Below are 22,342 nucleotides of genomic sequence, written 5' to 3'. Positions count from 1 at the left end.
AAAAGTAGACTTGCAGAGATCTCATTTGCTGTAGCTTGTCCTAAGGATTTATGTTACAAAGATGGTATAAAGACCACTGCATATATTCATAAATTCATTCCAATAGCCAGAGCATCACTGGCAATACATAATTCCACATTGCATTAACAGGAATCACATTACAAAATATTAAATACTGAGTAACTGATTGTATGTCTTTTGAATTATAATATAGGAAAGATAAATCAGATTTACCCTAATATATTCTAATATACAAATCTATTTGGATAGTATATATATCTGCTTCTCTGGCATGCTTCTAATCTTAAGTTAGATAAAAATCATAATGAATTTCCTCCCTTCAAATGTCATCTCAGAGAATGCATAGAAAGCACTGCACACAGAGCACTCATCACTGCAAAGCTTTCACCTGCTGTGACTCGTTCACAGTGCTGTGTTGTAACCTTCTGGGTTTGCTCCTGGAGACTTGTGGCTTGCATACGTGCTTGGGTGGTACTCTGGCACCTGAAAGCCCCAAGGCCCTCCAGACTGACTTTCGCTACTGCTGCTGACACTACTTGATTCTGACTCCTCCTCACTTTCAACACCTCCTTCCACTGAAGCTGACTCTGCACTGCCCTCCTCAGTGACGTCTGGAGATTCGAGGCCTGTTGGTTCTTCCACAGGGGCCAGCTCGCTCTTCTGCTCTTCTGCTGGGCGTCCCTCCTCTTCTTCCAGCTTCAGGTCTTCTGGCTCTTCAGCTGGCTCCCCTTTCCTACCTTTGACTTCCTTGACCTCTTCAACAACGGGCCTTCTTCTTGCAAGAAAAATATTTTTCCTTGCCTTTTCCCCTTCTGACTCAGTGGATTCTGACTCTTCGGATTCAGGGGTGGAACTTTCTTCCTCCTCAGAGGGTGTCTCTGACTCAGACGCCTCTTCCGTAGTCTCAGACTCACTGAACTCGGATTCCTCTTCACTGTATTCAGTATAGTCACTCGAGGATTCCTCCTCTGATTCTACCGTGCTTTCTGTAGCTTCCTCTTGGTCCAGAGTTAGTTTCAGATAATCTTTATCTTCTTCCTCAAGGCGTCGCTGCGTCTCTTCCTCCTCAAGGCCGATGACGCCTCTTCTCTCAGCTAGTCCTCTAACTTTCTTAAAAATCATGGGGAATATCCTGGCTCTTTTCCATGTTGTGTATGTTGGTTCGGCTGGGGGTGGCTTTTCAATAGTGACAACTACTTCTTCCTCCTCACTAGGTTCTCTAATTTCAACCTTTGGTTTGACTTTCTTTGCCTTTTCCTGAAAATCATGAAAATGCAATTGAAGTATCAGCTGGGGAAAGGTTATGCTGTGACCTTGTCCCATTTAAGTTAAACAGGAGTGAATCTACAGGGTGATAGCTTCATGCAAATTATAAAACTGTTTTTAGAAAACAATCATACCATTCCCTACTGTTTACCCCACTGCATATAGACAGAAGATGGTCAAGGAAATAACTGCTATAGCTTATACCTTATAATACCAAAATTTAAGGTTTTCTCACTTTTTCTTATTCAAAAGCTATTTCTCACCTTAGATCAAAAGAGAAAGAAATAAATGAATCATTTCATCTTCTCTCTCCCATCCTTAGACTTTGGTTAAATAGTGTTATGCATTTGCTTTAACAAAATTTTAACCCATTTGGAAATTATGATAGCTTCTCTGAATAGCTAATGAAATATTTGACTAATTTTAAAATGTTGAACAGGTAAAACTACAGTGAGATTAATTGTTTTGTTGTTTTAAATATCTGAATAAGTATTCCAGGTGAGGGCTTCCACGATGGCAGTAGTGGTAAAGAATCTGCCTGCCAATGCAGGAGACACAAGAGACTCTGGTTTCATCCCTGGGTTGGGAAGATCTTTTAGAGTAGGAGATAGTAACCTGTTTCAGTATTGCCTGGAAAATTTCATGGACAGAGGAGCTTAGCAGGCTACAGTTCATGGGACTGCAAAGAGTCAGACATGACTGAGTGATTGAGCACAGAACATTCCAAGTGAATATTTCAGGTAAAGTATAAGGATTTGATATAAATGAAATTGTGGTAACTTAGACTTAAATGACATAATTCCATTAAGAATACTGGTGATGTTTTATTTTTCTCATAATTAAAAGATGGAGATTGTACTTTTTAATGATTTTTAGGTTTGCTAGACAAAGTGGGAGCAATTTGTTTAGCAAAGTATTTTTTAACCTATTTGATTATAATATTACCATTATGGAATAACATTTAGAATTTTTTATTTTGGTTTTATTTCAAATTAATATTTTATATAAAGAAATTAAATTTATATATAAATTAATGTCCATCTATAGACAAGACAATGGAATGGCTAGTGTTATTAAATTTCTATGGAAAACAGGTACTAAATGAATAGGATGTTTGATTTTTGAAATGTTTTGTAGGCTGCTATTCAAATAGAGCTAAAAATATTCTTCTTGGAATGTTAAAGTAAAGTAACTTATTCATGTCCGACTCTTTGTGACCCCATGGACTGTTGCCTGCCAGGCTCCTCAGTCCATGGGATTGTCCAGGCAAGAATACTGGAATGGGTTGCCATTTCCTTGGAATGTTAACATTACTTAAAATATTATAGTAGTTACCTCTTCCTCCTCATACTCCTCTTCAGCTTCACCAACCACCTCACCGTATTCCTCTTGTCCAGCCGGCGGTAACAAACGACGGCGACTTCCATATTGAGGCATTTCATATCTGTAACAGAAACTTAGAACTTTAAACATGTCTTCATGGGATCTGTATAACCATGACTGATCTCTGTTTTCTTCTTTTTCTTCACCATTCAATCAATAGATATTTATACAGCACCTATTTGGCTTCTGGTACACTAGTTACAAAACCACAGGGAAAGAACTACACCCTGATGACCAATGACTTTTCCATAAGGTACCCTGGAATAACAAGAGAAGGAGATTAATCTTAAAATTTCAGTTTTAAGTTTTAGGATAGATAAGAGTGAAGGAAAGGAATATTTTTCCTTGACTAGCTGAACAATTTAAGGCACCAGACAGGTTCTTTCTGAAAGATAGCTTGTTCAGAACATAAACTCTAAGTTCAAATTTCTGCTTCAAATATGATGTGGGATCATATTTATTTTGCTCTTCTGTAGAAAACAGTTAACTTATGACTGTAGAAATGACTTTTGAAATGCTCATTTCTGGATTCTAAACTGTGTTTTCTTCGTAATTTCTCTTGGGCAAATCTTGAGGCTGACTGGTTAGATAAAATGTTAAATATCTCATATGAAAGAAATGGTGAATTCAGGAATTGAGCAAATATATTTGACTTCTATTCCTCATTTAAACAATTTGAACAATTTTATTGCATTTTTCAAATTGTATTCAATATCAATATAAACATCAAAACAGAATTCAATATAGAAAAAATGGTTAAACTTGATTGAAGCTAAAACTAGATACATAACTCATTTTCAAACATGAAATGGATGAAATGACACTCATAAAAATGCTAGTAATAATAACCCCTTAATAACACCTTGTTATTCATAACAATATTAAGATACTGGATAAAAAATCTGAAGATGTACCCATGCTCATAACTGTAATAATCTTGTCCATATTCCTGGCCAGGATCAATTCCAGACTCCATGGATAACTCCTATTATTCAAAAAGAGAAATCACATTTGAAAATAAATTCTTATCACATTTCAGCTCAAAGTTTGTTTTGCCAACCTAATGTTCAATGACTCTCAAAATGCTGCTGCCAAAATAACTTTAGTTACAAATGTTAGTTAAACATACTCAAACATATATATATATATATATATATATAGCTGTAGCTATTTTGCACAAAGTTAATTTATGTTATTAGAACTGGGGAGGGGGAAAGCAAAGTTTTTGGAATGGTAAATCTGTCAAAAATTACAGATAAGCGTATATCATTTGTTCTTAGATACTTTTTAAAACTATCAACAGACAGTTAATATTTCAACCTATTTAACATATTATTAGTAGACTATAGCCATGAAGAAAATTATAACATTATCTTCAGCACTATTTCATCATCCTAATAACATTTTTCTATTATCACGAGTTCTTTGGTTCTTCAAAAGCTATTCTTAAGAAAGGATTTGAAAATAATCAGTTATATATTAATAAAAATGTGCTAATATGTGACATATCTTCAAGAATGCTAATTATGAATTTAATTATTTTTCCTAAAAAAAAAAGAAAGAAAGAAATTTGTCAGACCATAGGCCCTTTCAGGTTTCCAATTCTAAACTCAGACACTACTGATTTTTGTCATTCTACACTTAACGGAAAGATATTTTTCCTGAGACATACACATAAAATTAGCTTTAAATAACTATTAAATTCAGTTTCACTAAATTTCTTTCTTTATTTCTATGTTAACATTTAAATAAGTTGAGCTGTCAAGATTTTACCAAATTAATTGTCAGTGAAGTAAGAAAACGGAAGAACAGTTTAGGTATCCACAGGAAAACCAGTGGAATATTATTTCTAATATCATCTACTATTTATAAGAACTAATTTTTTTTGATCCAGGTATAATATGTCAGGAAAACAAGTCCTCTGGGGATACTAATGTATCCCTTAAAAAGTGTGGATATTCACAGCCTGCATGATGGAAAGGGAGCTAGCCCTCATTTGTGCTTTGTTTGGCAAACATCATTTTTAAACAGTGATTAGTTACCCAATTTCTAATCAGAAAATGCTGTTAAAAATCTGGATTTTGATTTCTTTCAAAAAATATAAAGATAGCAACACTGGGCTCATATTTTTATATGTCATGAATTTAGTTGCTGGTATCATTCCCTACAGAAATCATGTTCCTTCCTGGTTACTGCCGTGTTCTCAACCAGACTATTTACAACTACACTCACAGTAGCAATAGGATGCCCCATTACACTCTCTTTCTTTTACATTGAATAAACTCTACTTATTTACATTACCTCCTTAGATTTTTATGAGTTTACAACCCCTCTACTAAATGTACTATCTGATGACTTTGCAGTTACAGATACTTTGTGAATTAATTGCAAAGGAAACCAGTTTTGATGTTAAAATGGATTCAGTTTACTCACAAGACAAGTTAAAAGTAATGTGTTTGTGTAGATAAGCAATACCATGTTGGTAAGGGACATGGCACACGGGAACTCTCATATTCTGGAGAGATTATGAATTAGCAAAGCCATTTGGGAAAGGTTTGGTAATAATACTGAAGTCAAATATACATATCTCTTTTCACAGAAATTCAATTTAACTTAGTCTTTGTGCCCAATATAAATATGTAAAATTGTGCACCAAAATATAGCATTTACAACAGCCCCAAACTGCAACTGATACCAAAGGCCATGAGATAAACACACAGCTACATCACACAATAGAGATGAATCTCCCTTACAGAATGATGAGCAAAAGAAGTCAGGTACAAAATGAAGCATATGATTCTACATTATTCTATATCTATAAATTTCAAAAACAGAAAAACCAATCTGGGTGTGAGCAGCTAGGTGAAAAATTTTCTAGTAGCAATAACCATACTTTGGAAAAACCTCATTTGGCTACAATGCTGCTACTGACAAATGGCTATATTTAGAGAAGGAACCCCTGCCATTTGTGATGACAACATGAAATGGATCTTGAGGGCATTATACTCAGTGAAACAAGTCAGACATACAAATGCTATATTTATATTTGGAATCTAAAAACAATAGAACACAAATTAAGAACTAAATTCACAGAAACAGTAGAAAAATGGTTACTGAGTAGAGGAAATGATGAAAGGTTTGTGAAAGTGCACAAACTTTCAGCTATAAGGTGTATAAGGTCAAGCATCAAATGTAAAAGATGGTGACTACAGTTGATAATGCTATACTGTATGATTGACATTTGCTAAGGAGGTAAAACTTAAAAGATCTCACAAAAAATGAGTAAAAATATATATAAATATGCGAGGGCAGATATGTTAGTCCTTTTACAGAGTATGCATGCGTGTGTGTATGCTCAGTCATGCCCTACTCTTTGAGACCCCATGGACTGTAGCCTGCCAGGCTCTTCTGTCCATTGGATTTTTCAGGCAAGAATACTGGAGTGGGTTTCCATTTCCTCCTTCAGGGGATCTTCCCAACCCAGGGATCGAACCTGCATCTCTTGCAACTCCTGCATTGGCAAGCGGATTGTCTACCACTGAGCCACCTGGGAAGCCCTTTCACTATGTATACATGTGTCAAAACACCAGAATGTACACTTGAAATAGCTTACAATTTAATTTGTCACTTATATCTTGATAAAGCCAAAATTAACTATATGTACTAAATCTGCCTGCCAATGCAGCAGATGCGGGTTTGGTTCCTGGGTTGGGAAGATCCCCTGGAGAAGAAAATGACACCCAATTCTAGTATTCTTGCCTGGGAAATCCTATGGACAAAAGAGCCTGGTGGGCTATGGTTCATGGGGTCACAAAGAGTTGGGCACAACCTAGTGACTAAATAACAAAAACAGTTAAACATTTATCTTGGAAGCAAGAGCTAGGTGAGTATGAGTGGAAGGAGAAACAATATCTAAGTGTTAATGTGGAGGGGCTTCTGGAGAGCTAGTAGGGTATGAGTCCTCTGTAAAAATTCATTTCGTGGCACAATATAATTTTATGTCAGTATTTTTATTTTAAAAAATGTTTCTTACAGGAAAAAGGTGTGAAATGAAGTCAATTCAGACCAATAAGAAACTGGGAAAAAGTTAAAATAAATTTGACTTATTAAAATTAAATACTTAAAAAAAAAACCTGTTTCATACTAATAGGCTTAGACTTTTGAGGCATTCAAAAATCCAATGTAATTATACTAGATTAAATGAAGCCAAAAGGTCTCAGAAGTAATACTTAACTTCATGGTCAATGCACGTTTAATCTAATACATGGGAAGACTCAGCAAAGACTGCCAAATGATTCTGAAGTTGAAACCTAAATGTCCATAAATGGAAGAATGTATTGATATCAAGAAAATGTGGTACATACATATAAGGGAGTATTATTCAGCCTTTAAAAAGAACATGATTCCACTTACACAAGGTATCTAAAATAGTCTTATAGAAACAGAAAGGAAAATGATGGTTGCCAGGGGATGGGGAAAGTGTTAGTGGCTCAGCCGTGTCCTACTCTTTGCAACCCCATGGACTATAGTCTGCCAGGCTGCTCTGTCCATGGAATTCTCCAGGCAAGAATACTGGAGTGGGTTGCCATTTGCCTTCTCCAGGGGATCTTCCCAACTCAGGGATCAAATCCAAGTCTCCGGCATTGCAGGCAGATTCTTTACCATCTGAGCCACCAGGGAAGCCCCAGGCAGGAGATGGGGATGGGGGCAAATGTGAAGTTGCTATTTAGCAGATATAAAGTTTTAATTAGGCACAATGAAAAAGTTTAGAAATTGCTATACAGCACTGAACTTACAGTTGACAATACTGCATTGTGCACTTAAAAGAGGAAAGATTTCAAAGTATGTGCTCTATGACAATTAAAAACAATAACGTTTTTAAAGTTGAATTCTAACAGCTTTTAGCAATAATGAAAAATATCTATGGAAATATATGCTACTGAAGGGGCTTCCCAGGTAGCACGAGTGGTAAAAGAACCTGCCTGCCAATGCAGGAGCTGCAGGAGATGAGGGTTGGATCCCTGGATTGGGAAGATCCCCTGGGGAAAGAAATGACAATTTACTTCTGTATTCTGTGCCTGGCTAATCTTACATACAGAGGATCCTGGCTACATTATATGAGGTCAGAAAGAGTTGGCCATGACAAACAACTGAGCACAATGTGATGGAGTGGATTTAAAATTTTTTTAAAAAAATCAATTTTCTTTACAGACACATATTTCTCTTTTTTCTTGACTGGTCAATGAAACTCAGGTCTTGTTAGCTAAATATATTGTTAGCTAAATATCTGGCATGAAATGACTTAAAATAATAACAGAAGGATGGAAGCAACTGGGGAGGAACCCTCATACTCAATCATCAATTTAATCAATCACTTTATAGTCTATAGGGAGAGATGGGAGCTGGTGGAAGGGAATGCTTTGAAAGGTCCCTCCTGGATACTATACCACCTATCAGAGCATCATCTCTTCAGAAAAAAAAGAAAATGGAGGAAGAACTCCACCATTAAGCCTGCCAGTCTTCTCTGTTCAAGGGGATTCTCCAGGCAAGAATACTAGAGTGGAATGTCATGCCCTCCTCCAGGGGATCTTCCCAACCTAGGGATTGAACCCAGGTCTCCCACATTGCAGTCAGATTCTTTACAGACTGAGCCACTGGGAAGACCTAAGATCCTGAGTCAGACCAAAAAGAAAAGTGGAATGTTGGTCTTTTTTGCTGTTTCATACAGTCCCTGTTGACATTCCCTTAGCAGGTGAATCATGCCAAGCATCTTACTAAAAGGTGCTTTTATGGGCAGATAAATTGCTTAATGTTATGTTTAAAATTCATTTTTGCTGACCACACAGAGAAAGCATATAATCAACCTAGTATCTTATTAACTAAATTGTAAATCTTTGTATTGATGCAAACAAAAGAATAAAATAACTACCATTACTGAATTTCTTCCCCCTATGCTCCAGTTGCTGAGTTAGAAGTTTATATATTTAATATTACTGCCAACATCCTATAAAAGATGAAATTAATGAGCATAAGGAGGATGTATACTTTGACTAAGGCTTTACATACAGTAACTGGCATTTGGATTTCAACTCTGAGGTATCTGATTCAACAATCTATGGAGAAGTATTCATAGAAATTTTTAATTTATTACTTTTTAAAATTTATGGCATGTGGGATTTTAGTTCCTTGACCAAGGATTTAACCCAAGTCCCCTGCATTGGAAGGTAGATTCTTAACCACTGGACCACCAGGGAAGTCCTTCCATGGACATTTTTTTATAAAATTTTTACATTTGAATATTTCTGACACCAACCTCTCAATTTGGGGGAGTAAATTCTAACCATAAAATGCCTGTCTTTAGCAGAGTTAAGATTCTGTTGTTGAGAAGTAGCAATAAACAGTACTTTTTTTAGGTGAAGATTATAAAATTTTACATTTTCTAAAGGAAGAAGGTATTTAACATTTGTATTACTTTATTTCAATTTAGGAAGTATATAATATAATAAATAAATAAAAATGACATGCATATATTATATAACTCTAAATATCTTTTCTCATTGCAGGAGAAAATGTCATAAGGCATTTTAAAAATAGACATTTTAAAATAGACTGCCCGAAGACAGTATTCTGAATCACATTTCAATGATTAAAGTCTGTTTATCACAACCAACTTTCTACCTTTGTTATTTCAGCATGGATGTCACCATTACTTCTTCAGATTTTCCCTGACCTAAATCTGATCTCAAGAACAGTTCTGATGAATCTAGGTTCACTAAGACAAATGACAGATCAGGTTCATGACTTGTCTCATTTATTGCTTCTCTGCTTTTAATATAAACAAAGGTCTTATTTACCTGATTTCTAGAGAATGAAGCTAAAAATTTGGAACTTCAGTCACCAGAAAGCAGAAGGGAGGTGAGTTGCTTGCTTATTTGCTTATTTGATCTAATTTAAAACCACCTCTCCCCTCCCTTGTAAAATTATGTCATGCTTGTAGCCACACACTCTGCCCACATGTGAAATAGGCCTCACAGTCACATTAAGTACATTGAAGACTCAGTGAAGGTAGAAAAGAAAAAGAAAATCGATACCTCTGGTTTAAGAAGAGAAGGCCTCAGCAGTTGTTGTTGCTGCCAAAGGAAATTGAAATAGAAAAAGGTTTAGGAAATAATTCAGGTGGAAAAGGTAGATTATGATTGAAAAGAGAGAAAAAAGGTCACAGCTTAAAACTGGTTACCTTGGGATACAATTTGTTACTCATGTGATAGCTATTAACAGCATTAAGTGATATTTTGACTATTTATGTTGGAACATAATTAATGTGCTTTATTTTCATCATTGCTTCAATTAACATCAAACTTAATAATCTTAATAAATAAAAATCTATAAATTTTTTCTTTTTCTTTTTTTTGGTTTAAGCTACATAGCAAAAGAGTCATTTTTGGTTCTGAAGCACTTTAAGTATCACACAATTCATTTTAACAAATTTAACCTTGTTTTAAATTGCCCCTCTTTTTCTCCCCAGTCATATTTATATATAATCAGGTTCATTAGGAAAAAGGGTAGGGCACACAAAAAAATGATATGGTTCTAATGAATTTATCATTATATTTAAGACATGCTCCAATTTTTCATTTTTACAAAATGTGGATTGCTTGAAGTCAAGATTTAAGCATGTTTTCAGAAATTCTTCTGTGATTAAGGAAATTGTTCTTCCTTAATCTTTGGAGACCACTTCTCATTGCCTCCCCATTTTACCCATATTTTTTTAAATATACTTTCTACCAATCTGTAGATAATAATCTATGCTATAATTAGATGAAAACATGCACAGATTCAAATTTTGGCTTCTCAACTCTTGAAGGGAATAGTTATACAACATAAGTCTTAAAGTAAGCACTGGAAAAGTGGGCAGAGAAGTTCTAGGAAATAACCCTACCAGTAAGCCAACTGCTTAAAATGGCCAATAGAACAACTATTTGACAAAGTGATAGATATTCCACAGTACAGATGTTAGTGAGATAGTACAGTTAAGGTATTCACTTAAAGGGGTAGGAAGTTGAAGTTAGAGATATTCTGATTCAATCTGTTAGCTGTGATAATTATCCCTGAAAATCATTTTTTCTTAAATGCATTCATTTTGATTTCTAAATAATCTAGGACTTATGCATTCTAAAGCATTAGCCAATTAGGGCATATGCTTATTTCATTCTCTTTACTGAAGAGCTATATGCTAACTCATACTAAATTTTCAGTAACTCATTGACAGTACCATTTACAGTGTAGTTACCAAGTACTATTGGTCAGAATACCCAGTATCTTCTCTGCAGATCAAGAGTCAAATTAACACAAAAAGTCATACAATAGTCTGACTTGTTTTTAACTCTAAAATCTCAATTTGTAGGAGTGAGCCTTGGACTGATTTTTTTTTTAAAGTTTCTAAATTAGAAACAGTGTTCTAGGTTAGATTTATAGCCTTAGAAAAAGGAATTTGGGGGAAAGTCACAAGATGGAGTGATAATAATTCTAGAAAATAGAAATTTATCTTTGAAAAGGTAAACAGTTGATCTGTGTTCACTCATTGACTAAAAACCTAGAACAAAGAAGCAACAAACATACAAGAAAATAAATAGCAAAGCATATGTTTTGTTAAAATAAAGGGAAATACCCTAGTCATGAAAGAATGTAAATCAGTCCTGCCTGTAACATAAATATTTTTCCAGTAACCTTGATGTAACATAGCATCATAAAGCCCTTACCTCTGATGTATAACCTCTCCTGCAAGGCAGAAATGAAGAAATCAGTATTAAACATTCTGGATTTACAGATAAAATAGAATTATAGATGAAGGTAATTTAAGAAAATCATAGAAAAATTGAGACGGTGACTTTTTCTAAAAAATTGTCTCAGGAGAAATACATTTTATGGCAGTATCAAAACAGGAAGATCAAGATTTTATGCCTGCATTATTAAAAACAATTATCACTCCAGACCCTCATGCCATCTGAAAACTAAACAATACACAATCTGTTTTATCTCAATGGTGTATAATAACACACATTTACTCTGTTATGATCAGTTAGATTAAAAATATTCTACATCATGTCTGTCCTAGACAAGTCTTGATATATGCGATACTCATTTGGGGGAAAGATATGCTTGATGAATGAAAAACATATTGTTACAGGGCAAAAAATATTATCTCCATGACAACATATTCTTCCAAATGTTTGTAAGGTTTTTTGTTTTGTCAAATTATTCTAAAAATAATAAATGCAAAATATTGACTAGTCTCTAAATGTCAATTACATTATTAGACATGACATGAAAAAGTTTTTAGAAATATAATAGCCAAGCATTCAATATTACATAAAGATTTATATAGTTAAATGGACTATAAGTTGTTGAAACACTTGACTGTACTTGAGAGGGAAAAATGTATGGAATGTTTTCAATGTCATTAGTTATGAAGACTTTTTATTTATTATTCATTAAACACTTGACCTAAAGTATTACACTGATGATGTTGACCATGCTATATGAAATTAATAAACAACTGCAATGAAGATTTACTATGAACACTTTCTAAAGTCCAGCAAAAGAATCTGTAGAAAATTTATTTAAAATATTCCAAGGACTTTACAAAATCTGCTTATTTGAATGCATCTTAAGTGACTATAAGGCATTATTGATTGAATAATGGTAATCTGGTTGATAATAATGATAATCTAATGTTTATACAAATATATTGCTGCCAGCAATTTATTACAATAGTCCTGTTTTATCTGTGATTATCTATCTGTGGTTTCAGTTACCCATGGTCAACCATGGTCCAAAAACATTAAATGGAAAATTCTAGAAATAAAAAAATTGTATGTTTTAGATTGCATTCTGAGTAGCATTATGACACCTCACTCCACTCTTCTGTATCCCTTTCAGAATATGAGTGGTCTCTTGGTCCAGTATTTGATCTTTCAGGCATCCATTAGGGGTCTTACAGGATGCTTATGTTGTATGGTTAAACAGGGGGATGATAATCTTAAAGTATTTAAAAGTTGAGACGTTTTCAACTTTTACTCAATTTGTATCTTTTAGAGATATAGAAAGTTGAGAGCTCATACTTAGGTTTTAATAATGACTCTTGAGTCATGTACATAATATAAAATATCCAGTAAAACCTATATTTCATTTCCTAGGATATTTAAATTGCCTCTTTTCATTGGCATTGCATTCCATAAATGTAGGAAATAAAATATCAATAGATGAACTATACTATCCATTAACCTTTTTGTTGCCTTTTATTTGGTTATTTGTATTGTTTCGTCTTATCTCAAAGGCAAAACATAACTCAGATAAAGTAAACAGCAGATCAATATGTATAGTTATCTGTGTGTTTTCAATTAACATGACTTCCTATTAATCCTTATAAAACCATTCATATGACACTGATGCATCTTTTTATGTAGTTTATATCTAATATGTATTAATTTTTCATTTTACACTCCTTGTATGTATTACTATTTATTTTTAACATTTAAGGAAAATGTATGTTAACCAGTTATGTCTTTTAATAAGGTACCTAATAATTTCTTCTGCACTAATTGAATCATAATAAATGCAGAAGAAAAAAAGATATTCTTTTTTGGGGGGTTTGCTGTCAGGTTGTGTGAGCTTGGGAGTTGTGGTGAGAAGTAATATTTTGAGTTATATACCAAAATATTTTTAGATCTCAAATAAAAGATGCTTTAATTGACTTTATGATGAAGGAAACTTCTAAATATAATGTGTTAATGAAAGACTAGATTAAATATAAAACATGGGAATGGATGTTTCATTTGCAAAGTATGAAATACTAATAACAATTTAAAATTATAAAAAGGTTATGAAAAAGGACAAAGTAACAATTTAATAAGGCTATATACCTACATAAAATTGTTATTTGGATTTCTTATATTCTTTGGTAATTATTTAAAGATTTAATTATCAAATAATTCTAAGGAATTATCAAGAAATTTATTTTACATTTCCAAGAGGCTGATACAAAACAGCATAAAGACACACACTCACATTAAAGGTTTATGCAATTGTGAATAATACCTTGTCAGAGTCCGCCAAATAGCACAAGTTCTCATGCATATGACCAGCTGCCAACAAAAACTCCAACTGAAGTTTTTCAGTGAAAGAGAGAAAAAAATCATGTTCAAGAACCCCAGGAGAAAAATTGCTGTTGATTTGGATGAAAAGAGTCTGAAGCAGAGGATCTAATAAAAATAGTTAACTTTATAGTCTTTTATTTGATATTGTTAACTGGGATGCTTGATCAAATTCTTGAAGAAATTTCACATTATATGAGTTAAACAAAACCTATGAAATGATACATTCATTGTAGGGCTCTGGATCTATATTAACATACTTAAGATGGCAATTATCAAGTAAGACTTTGCCTATATTTTGGAGTTGTGTTTTCTCTGTGCAGACATATCTCCTAAAATATCAAAACTAATATCTCCTAAAATATAATAAACAATTACACTTGTATTCAAAGTGAGGATTTCCAGTAAATAAAATTTATTCCATGTTTGAGATGGAGAAAACAAAGTAATTACTTGATAGTCGAGGGTAGCATTCATTAGGATAGAGAAAGATGGTAGTTAGCTTAGTTGATGCCTTTTAAGAATTTAACAAGTTGAGCTCTAAGATATAAAGACAACTATTGAAATTTTTTAGAGTATAAATTATTTTCTTTGCCTAAAATAAAGAGGAAAGACATAGATAAAGCTGGTGGCAGTTCACCAGATATATTTCTTCTTGATGCCTATTTAAAATTTTTAAATTTCATTCATGTTTATAGGCTAAATTTGGATGATTCATCATCCATAGCAATTAAAAGTTACTAGGAGGGGATATACATATATCTATAGTTAATTCACACTGTTATACAGCAGAAACTAACACAACACTAAAGCAACTATATCCTAATAAAAACTAACATTAAAAAAGTACTAGGAATAAAACTGATAATGCACTTTAAAAATTTTTAATAGACAATCATGTTTTATATTATTGATACAAAATGAAAAATATAATTTTCAACAATGAAATAGTAACTACATTCACACTAGATAAACTCTGTAGGTATTTACCTAACTTTGTTTTGATGAAACTGATTAGAATTTATTAAACTGGAGATAAAGGAAGGAAGGAAACTCTTAAGATAAAATTATAATTAAGGAGATGATATAATAATGTGAACAAGCAAAGCTAAAGAACACTTTAGAAACATTTGTGGGAACAATGAAATGTCTTACAAAAGTCAACAATTCAAGATTTATTTCCATTATAAAGAAAGGAAGAGAAAGCACAATGGGAAATAAATAGAATAAGACAGCAATTGAAAAAAGTAAAAGATTTATCAAACGTATAAGCATACTAGTAAGATAAAAGCAAGCCAGAGTAAAGGATGTTCTTATAAGAAAACAGATGTCTACATCTATAGCACCTGAGATTTATTTTGGAATACCATAATGTCTGTCATCTCCTACATTTTTAGATACATAACATTTTACTTCGGTAGTATTTCTTCTTACCAAATACAGAGGCTTCAAGGAAAGAGCAGAACATATGACATCATTTTTAAACTTATTTATAACAGTCTGCTGTTTTCCTGGAACACTCATGTAAAACCATGATCAAAAGTAAATGTAAAACTTAACATGATGAACAAGCCATTGGTTTAAGTTGGATATCTAACTTTCATGCCCATATACACCCACTGAAAAATAGATTGAAATTACTTACTTTTTAAATAAATGCAGACAAATAATGCTACTTCGTAGTTAAGAAAGTTAAGGGAACTCTATAATATGAGTTAGTAATGATGAGATTAATAATCTTTTAAATTAAAAATGAGGAAAAACCAGCATTGCATTGAATTTAGGGTAAAAGAATAGTATCTTCTTTAATGTTCAAATCTGCCTCCACTGGAAGGTTATGGTCAAGAAAAGAGCTGTCCATTTAAAACTGAAAAAGAAACATTACAGTGAAGTAGAATGACTGTGAGATTGTTTTTCAATTCCTTCAACAATATTGTGCAAATTCTCCTGGTTTTGTTCAGATGTCATTTCCATATTTGCTGTCTGTGAAGGACAACTCATTTGAAGTTTTGAGAGTTGTGCTGGTGGATTATTTTTTTCTATTTGACTGTACATGTTAGCTACTGACTTTTCCAGTTCTGCTAAGTTTTTTATATGCTTGAGAATGCCTTTTGGTTCCCTTTGAGGATTTGCATTGCACAGTGTTGCTGATGTTGACAACTGCATCATATTGGATTTCATTTCCTTGGCTGGTGTCACACTGACAGTATGTTCAATAGCTGGTGTAAACGCACACTTGGTGGATGGAACTGACATCGAAGGAGGCAGTAAAGAAGGAAGAGGAGGAGATGCTGGAGGATGAGAGGGAAGTGAAGGTAGGAAAGGCGGAGGAGAAGTAGACGCAGGAGGAGAGGGAACAGAAAGTAGAAGACGTGGAGGAGGGGGAAGAGGAGGAGGATTAGAAGGAGGAGAAGGAGGAGGACTAGACACAGGAGTCAGGATATGAGGCGTAAGAAGAGGAGGAGAAGGGAGCAGAGGGGGAGGAGGGGGAGGACAAGGAGGAGGAGGGGGAGGAGAGATTTTTAGTGGACAGGGAAGATTTTCAAAAATGTCCTTTTTGGTTTCAAAAGTCATCAAACAAGTAGGTGTCTCTCTGCTAAGGAACTCAGAATTTAAAATGCAAGGCATTGAAGGAGAAAGTTCCAAGGAACAGTCAGCAGGAGAAACAACAACATTAGGTTCTGATTTGAGTTCCACAGTTCTTGAAACAGTTGGCAAAGTGGAGAAAGAGCAGTGAGACCAAGGAGAGGAAAGCGAAGAGTCTGAAGACCGGGATTGCCACTGCTCTGTTGCTTTTATAGTCAGTGATTCACTTTCCCTTGTTTCCTCTTTTTCTGTTACATTTGCATCTTCAGCTGTAAGCAAGGGGCTACTGTTACCTCTTTTGTTTGGATTGGTCCCAGTGCTTTCATTTTCAGCTTTCTGCCTGTTGCTTTGCCACTGCTTTAGAGCTATGGTTTCTGATCTATCAGGAAGTTCCCACATTGGTCTCCTAGGTAAGCAGGTTGGGCGATTCCACATCCTCTGAATCTTTTCTCTTGGGCCCCTCAGAAACTCATTCTTGGCTTGTGTTTTGGGTACAAATGACTTCACAAAATCTGTTCTTAGTAAAAAGTCTGAGTTTGTTGATCTTTGATCTGTGTATTCCTTGTAAATGGTACTGTGGTCACTTAAGGCATCCTCATCAGACATCAGTGTGAATTCTCTTGCAGACCTGGGCCAGCTGTTCTTAAGAGATCCATCTACGTGAGTCTGCTTGTGAGCCTCAACAGTGTTGGAAGAAAAGTGCTGATGTTTCCTGTCTTCTGACACTGATTTATTTTCCCTGCTTTGTTGGAAATGGTAGAGAAGGAAAAGACTTGAAAGAAAAGAAGATAATGAAATGTAAGGAAACAGGTTGTGAAATAGCTTTCATGAGAAAGATGTTTTTATGGTTCTCATTACTACTTCAAAATATAAAAAGCCAAATAACACTAATCTACTGAAGCAAGCCATTACTTTGATGTTTCTGTTCTCAAAAAGGCAGGCCAGGAAAAGCTAGAGAGCTGGGAGTAGCATGAAAAAGTTTCATTTAAAAAAAAAATGTGTCAATCCACACACTGATTTTTTTTTCTTCCTTTCTTTTTTTTAGTTAGTTTGACACAGTGAAGTTTCCATGACCACACATAACAGTTCTCTCAAGTATAAATCACAAGTTTCCAAGTTACAGAGCAACATGCTGGGCAGTGGTTTCAGACCCTTTGTCTTGGTTAAGGATGATCAGAGTTGACTGTTTTAAGGAATGGATCCTTAGCTGTATCTGACTCAGTACCTGCCCATTATCTCTCATCTTAGTAATTCTGTCCTGGAGTTAAAAGTACTCTCCTATATGAGATAAAGCTTGCAAGAGAATACAGAAAGACTTTCTGCACTCTAGATTAAGAGAATTAGTCTCCAAGGACAGATGGGAGGGTTTCTTTCATAGAGTTCTAAATCAGAATTGAAAAATTGTATTTAAGAATCTTGACAGAGATTATTTTCTTCCATTTTAATTTTATGCTTAGTGATTTTAAAAGCACTATAAATATGACAAATAAGAAGGGAGACTTTAGGATTTCTTTTGAACATGATACAGATCAAATTTTAGGCCACACTTTAATGAAAATATATACTGTTATAGTAATAGTTTTGATATCACTGAAAAGCTTGCTCAGACATGGTCACTGAATTACAGTGACTGTGAGTCATAAATAAAAAGGAATAAGTCAAAGAGCACAAATAAGTGCCTCCAGTGGAAGCACTGGGACCCTTCTCCCAGAAAGACAGGGAGACTTGGGATTTTAAATAGTCTTTCATTTGACTTTGCTTCTCAAGCTCAGAGTAACAGATTCATTTTTATTATCATTTAATATTTACCCACATAGTATAGATGAATTAAAATGATTTTTTAAATTAAAATTTAAAAGCTACATTGAAAAATCAGGATGAAAGGTGAGACAATATACTGATATATATTTTTTATGTCATTTGGCAAAAATGCAAACTGCAAGAGAGAATTCTCACAGGTGGTCAGGATCTCCTACATAATGCAGAAAGTGGAGACAACTTGGATTAAACAAATAGCAACTGCTTTTCAAAATCGCAAAAAGTAGTCTTTTAAAATCTGATTGACATATAGCAGTTGTTTCTGTATAAATACATTCTTGGGTTTACTTTTCTTGGAAAGAACTATCTATTCAATGATACCACATCATTTCTCATGGAAAGATACCATAAATATTTTTAACAAAAACAAAGAGAACTTTGAAACTTCTCTTCATAAGCAGACATACTATCACTAGGAATACATTTAAACTCATGCAATTTCAAGTTATAAAGAAGGAATGCAGTATAGAAACATAACTTTCTTTTTAAAAGTAAATGTACAGTAAAAGATGAAGATTACTGTATATAGAGCAAAATAGCACTTAGTCTATTCTATTGCATCTTTTTTTTTTCTAATGTCCTTGTATTAGAATGATATCATTTACTTACTTATGCCTATGTATCCACAGGTGAGAAAGAGAAAACATGTGATAGAAAAAAAAAGTTTTAACTATAGTTAAATTGAGATGGTTAGGAAAATATTAACAAGAATATGCTTTAAATATGTAATACTCATATCAAAAGAGAAAATATATGTGTCATATTTTTATTAATATGAATAATTTTAATAATGCCTTAGATAAAATCATATGACATTTATTTTGTTGTCTTATGACATAAAATTACATCTCGCTAGCTATTGGGTTGCTTGAAAAGTTCATTTGTTTTTTTCCATAGCCTCCTATGGAAAAATCCAAATGCATTTTTTGGCCAACTCAATATCTCCTATACATAGTTAAATTCACTTCTATTAAACATGGGTGACTTCAATTCTAAAACTGAATTTTAAAAATGAGATTCTAAGAATTGCTGCTATGTCCAAAGTGAACAATTAGTCCACATTGATTTATAAAGAAGACATAAGTCTCGTTTAGAAGGAATATGACTTTTACAGAGTAATTATTGAATCTACATTAAGTTATTAATTATTTGTGAAACTTTTCTTTTCAATATACCTTCGTCTTTTTAAAAAATAGTTGATTATAATTCATTTGAAGATAGCTTATTTTATAGCAATTTATGGCTAGAATTCTTGCAAAAAGTTTTTGAATAGATAATTTAAACATTTGTCAAAGATCATTAAATGTGTAAAACTTAAAACACTTCAATAAATACAAATAAGAATTGCAAAATCCTCTACTATCTACTGCAATTTTTCAAATAAAATAGTCCTTAAGCATTGCTACTTGAAAATTATCACCATCAAACTATACTGATTCCCAGTGATGTTATAGTATTCCTGCTTTTTTTAAATAGAAGTTAGTATATACCCCTCACTAATTTCAAATAAAGCACATTCAACTTTACACATCAATCTTTTTTAGTTTTGAACATTTTTAGAATCAAATCTTATTGGCTCAATTCCAACATTCACCAATAATTGAAAAAGAAACCATCATTCCAACTTATATGAAAGGAAAAAAATATTTAAAATATTAATCTTATATTATTACTCCAGAAGTAGCACGTGAGGCATTAAGTTCTTTTAAATTCAACTTTAGCGTTAAACTATATGTTAAATTCAGTTTTAGTATTTTAAAAACTATTTTCAATGTAACTTATATAATAGTATGAATACAGTTCATAATATTGATACATAGGTTCAAATACAATTTTCCCATTAAAAGATAAATTTCATAATTTTTGAGGCTTGCTTTATTCCTACTAGTAAATGCTACAAATGTAACACAGTAGAATGTGTTTTAGTCCCTCAATTCCACCAAATTTCAGTTAATAATAGTTTTTCTGGATTTAATTTAGTCATATTCAAAGTTTTATAATATCCTTGGTTGTTTTGCACTTCATGTTGATATATCTTGAATTTTTTTTTCCCATTTATGGGGGATCGGGATAGGGAATACATGTTAATCCATGGCTGATTCATGTCAATGAATTTTTTTTTTAATATGGCAGGTTAAATATCTCCAGAAAGAATCACGTTTGAGGTAGCATCATTAAAGACACTATAAAGCCATAAAATCTTTTAGGAATAATTTAAACTCTTTTTCAAAATGGTGATTTAGTATTGGTTAGAGATTCCAAATAGTCCAGGAGAAATACTATTATAAGTGGTTATATATGTGATATTAATTATTTATTTTCATTCAGATTTTAATTCTATTTTATAACATCAAAATAGTATCTTAGAAAAGTCTATTATTTTAGACCATAGAATGGACTTTTGATTACCAAACAGGAGCTGGCTTTTGGTACCTAACCAGAAATTACTATTTTATGACTGTGCTTTATTGTCCTCATTTTTTATGAGAAAAATATTTTCAGAAGTTTTAATTTGGGAGAAAAATCCTTGATTCTGAAGATTTAGAAATTAAATATAATACTCAAGCTACTCATCTGCAAATGTCTCCACAAGCTGAACACTTCTTTCTTGTTACTCAGTTTTTATTATTGTAATTAATGTTTTTGTTAGTTTTTTGGTTATTACTCTCCAATTGAACTTTCTTAGGTCTTCATCTTAACAGTTTTATGTTTAAAAAATGTAATAATCAAAATAGGCTGTAAGCAGTATTTCCACATCAAGTTGAAATTTAATACTCACCACACAGCATCCATCAAAACCCATTTATTTCTAAAAGTCCCTGAAAAGTCTACTTACATAGTGCTGTCCCCGAGTTCTTCATAGAGATGAGCACCGGGAGGCGGCGGGGGTGGCGGGGGCATGGCCACCGGCGTCGGGGCAGGCGCTGCTGGTTTGGCCGCAGGCAGGGCGGACTGGATTCGAGCTGTCTTGGTGCACTCAGCTTGGCGTCTTTGGTAAAGTAAGGAGGTTTTGTAAGACTCATTTTAGAAATCATATACTTATCAATAGGCTACCTTTCAATAATAAAGTCCAGTTATCAGAGGAACTCAAAATTTTTTGTACAAATATTTGAACTTAACTAATACAATTACAAAAGCATTCCCACAGAGTACCTTGACTTAAAACCCCTTCTCCTTAGTTCTTTAAAATGTTTAGTCTTGAAAAAATGGTAAATTCAGTAGAAAAATTGGCAAATTAAATTAAATGGTAATATTAAATGGAGAAAGAAAAGTATTTATAACATGTGATTGATAACTGGTGGTTGTTTAATGGATCTCTTTCATAATAAGGCATATAAAAGGAACATGTGTGTGCCAAGTTGCTTCACTGGTGTCCGACTCTTTGCATTCCTATGGACTGTAGCCTCCCTGGCTCCTCTGTCCATGGGATTCTCCAGGCAAGAAGACTGGAGTGGGATCTTCCTGACCAGGGAATGAACCCAGGTTTCTTATGTCTCCTTCACTGGCTGGTGGGTTCTTTACCACTAGTTCTACTTGGGAGCCCATAGAAGATACACAATTGGCTTTTATTATTGATCTTCCATCTATTTAAAGAAAAATTATTTTGTTTAAAAATGATTTTAAACCCATCTTAGATACTACAGGAACTGTGCAAAAGTGCACGTGTAGGAGGGAGATTTGGTTAGCTTTTATTTTCTTTGGATTCCAAGGAATGCCTGTGATTCTTGCATTGGAGCAAGGCTGCTCTTTTTGACTTTCCTGGATACTGATAATTCTTGCCTCAAAACCAAAATCCCAAAAGGTGGCAGATATCAGGGCAAACTGTCTTTTTCACATTTCTTCCTCTTGTGTCCATTTGTCTAAAACTAGTTCAATTCTATATACATAAACCACAAGGGCTTCCCTGGTGGCTCAGATGGTGAAGAATCTGCCTAAATGTGGGAGACCTGGGTTCGATCCCTGGGTTGGGAAGATCCCCTGGAGGAGAGCATGGCAACCAACTGGAGTATTCTTGCCTGGAGACTCCCCATGGACTGAGGAATTTGGCAGGCTACAGTCCACAGGGTCACAGAGAGTAGGACACGACTGAGCAAATAAACACACACACACAAACC

At 33.7% G+C, this 22,342-nt stretch overlaps 1 protein-coding gene across 6 annotated transcripts in view; it reads right to left on the bottom strand.

Moving 5' to 3' along the window:
• Positions 1–22,342, bottom strand: part of PCDH15 (protocadherin related 15) — a 1,725,758-nt gene that overhangs the window by 5,547 nt on the left and 1,697,869 nt on the right. For 3 of the 6 annotated variants that reach the window (XM_070470562.1, XM_070470561.1, XM_070470563.1), the window contains 6 exons: positions 21,064–21,216; positions 13,768–13,833; positions 11,430–11,448; positions 9,762–9,800; positions 3,585–3,655; positions 2,623–2,731 (listed from right to left, as the gene is read on the bottom strand). In XM_070470562.1, the coding sequence (XP_070326663.1) occupies positions 2,623–2,731; positions 3,585–3,655; positions 9,762–9,800; positions 11,430–11,448; positions 13,768–13,833; positions 21,064–21,216 (457 nt within the window). Of the gene's footprint in view, positions 1–415; positions 1,279–2,622; positions 2,732–3,584; positions 3,656–9,761; positions 9,801–11,429; positions 11,449–13,767; positions 13,834–21,063; positions 21,217–22,342 lie in introns of those variants that run through there. The other 3 variants (XM_070470564.1, XM_070470566.1, XM_070470565.1) reach the window with 3 other exon arrangements.

This window comes from Odocoileus virginianus, chromosome 7, assembly GCF_023699985.2.
Source record: "Odocoileus virginianus isolate 20LAN1187 ecotype Illinois chromosome 7, Ovbor_1.2, whole genome shotgun sequence".
NCBI lineage: Eukaryota > Metazoa > Chordata > Mammalia > Artiodactyla > Cervidae > Odocoileus > Odocoileus virginianus.
Note: the sequence above shows the minus strand (reverse complement) of the source record. Positions and strands in the feature narration are given on the sequence as shown.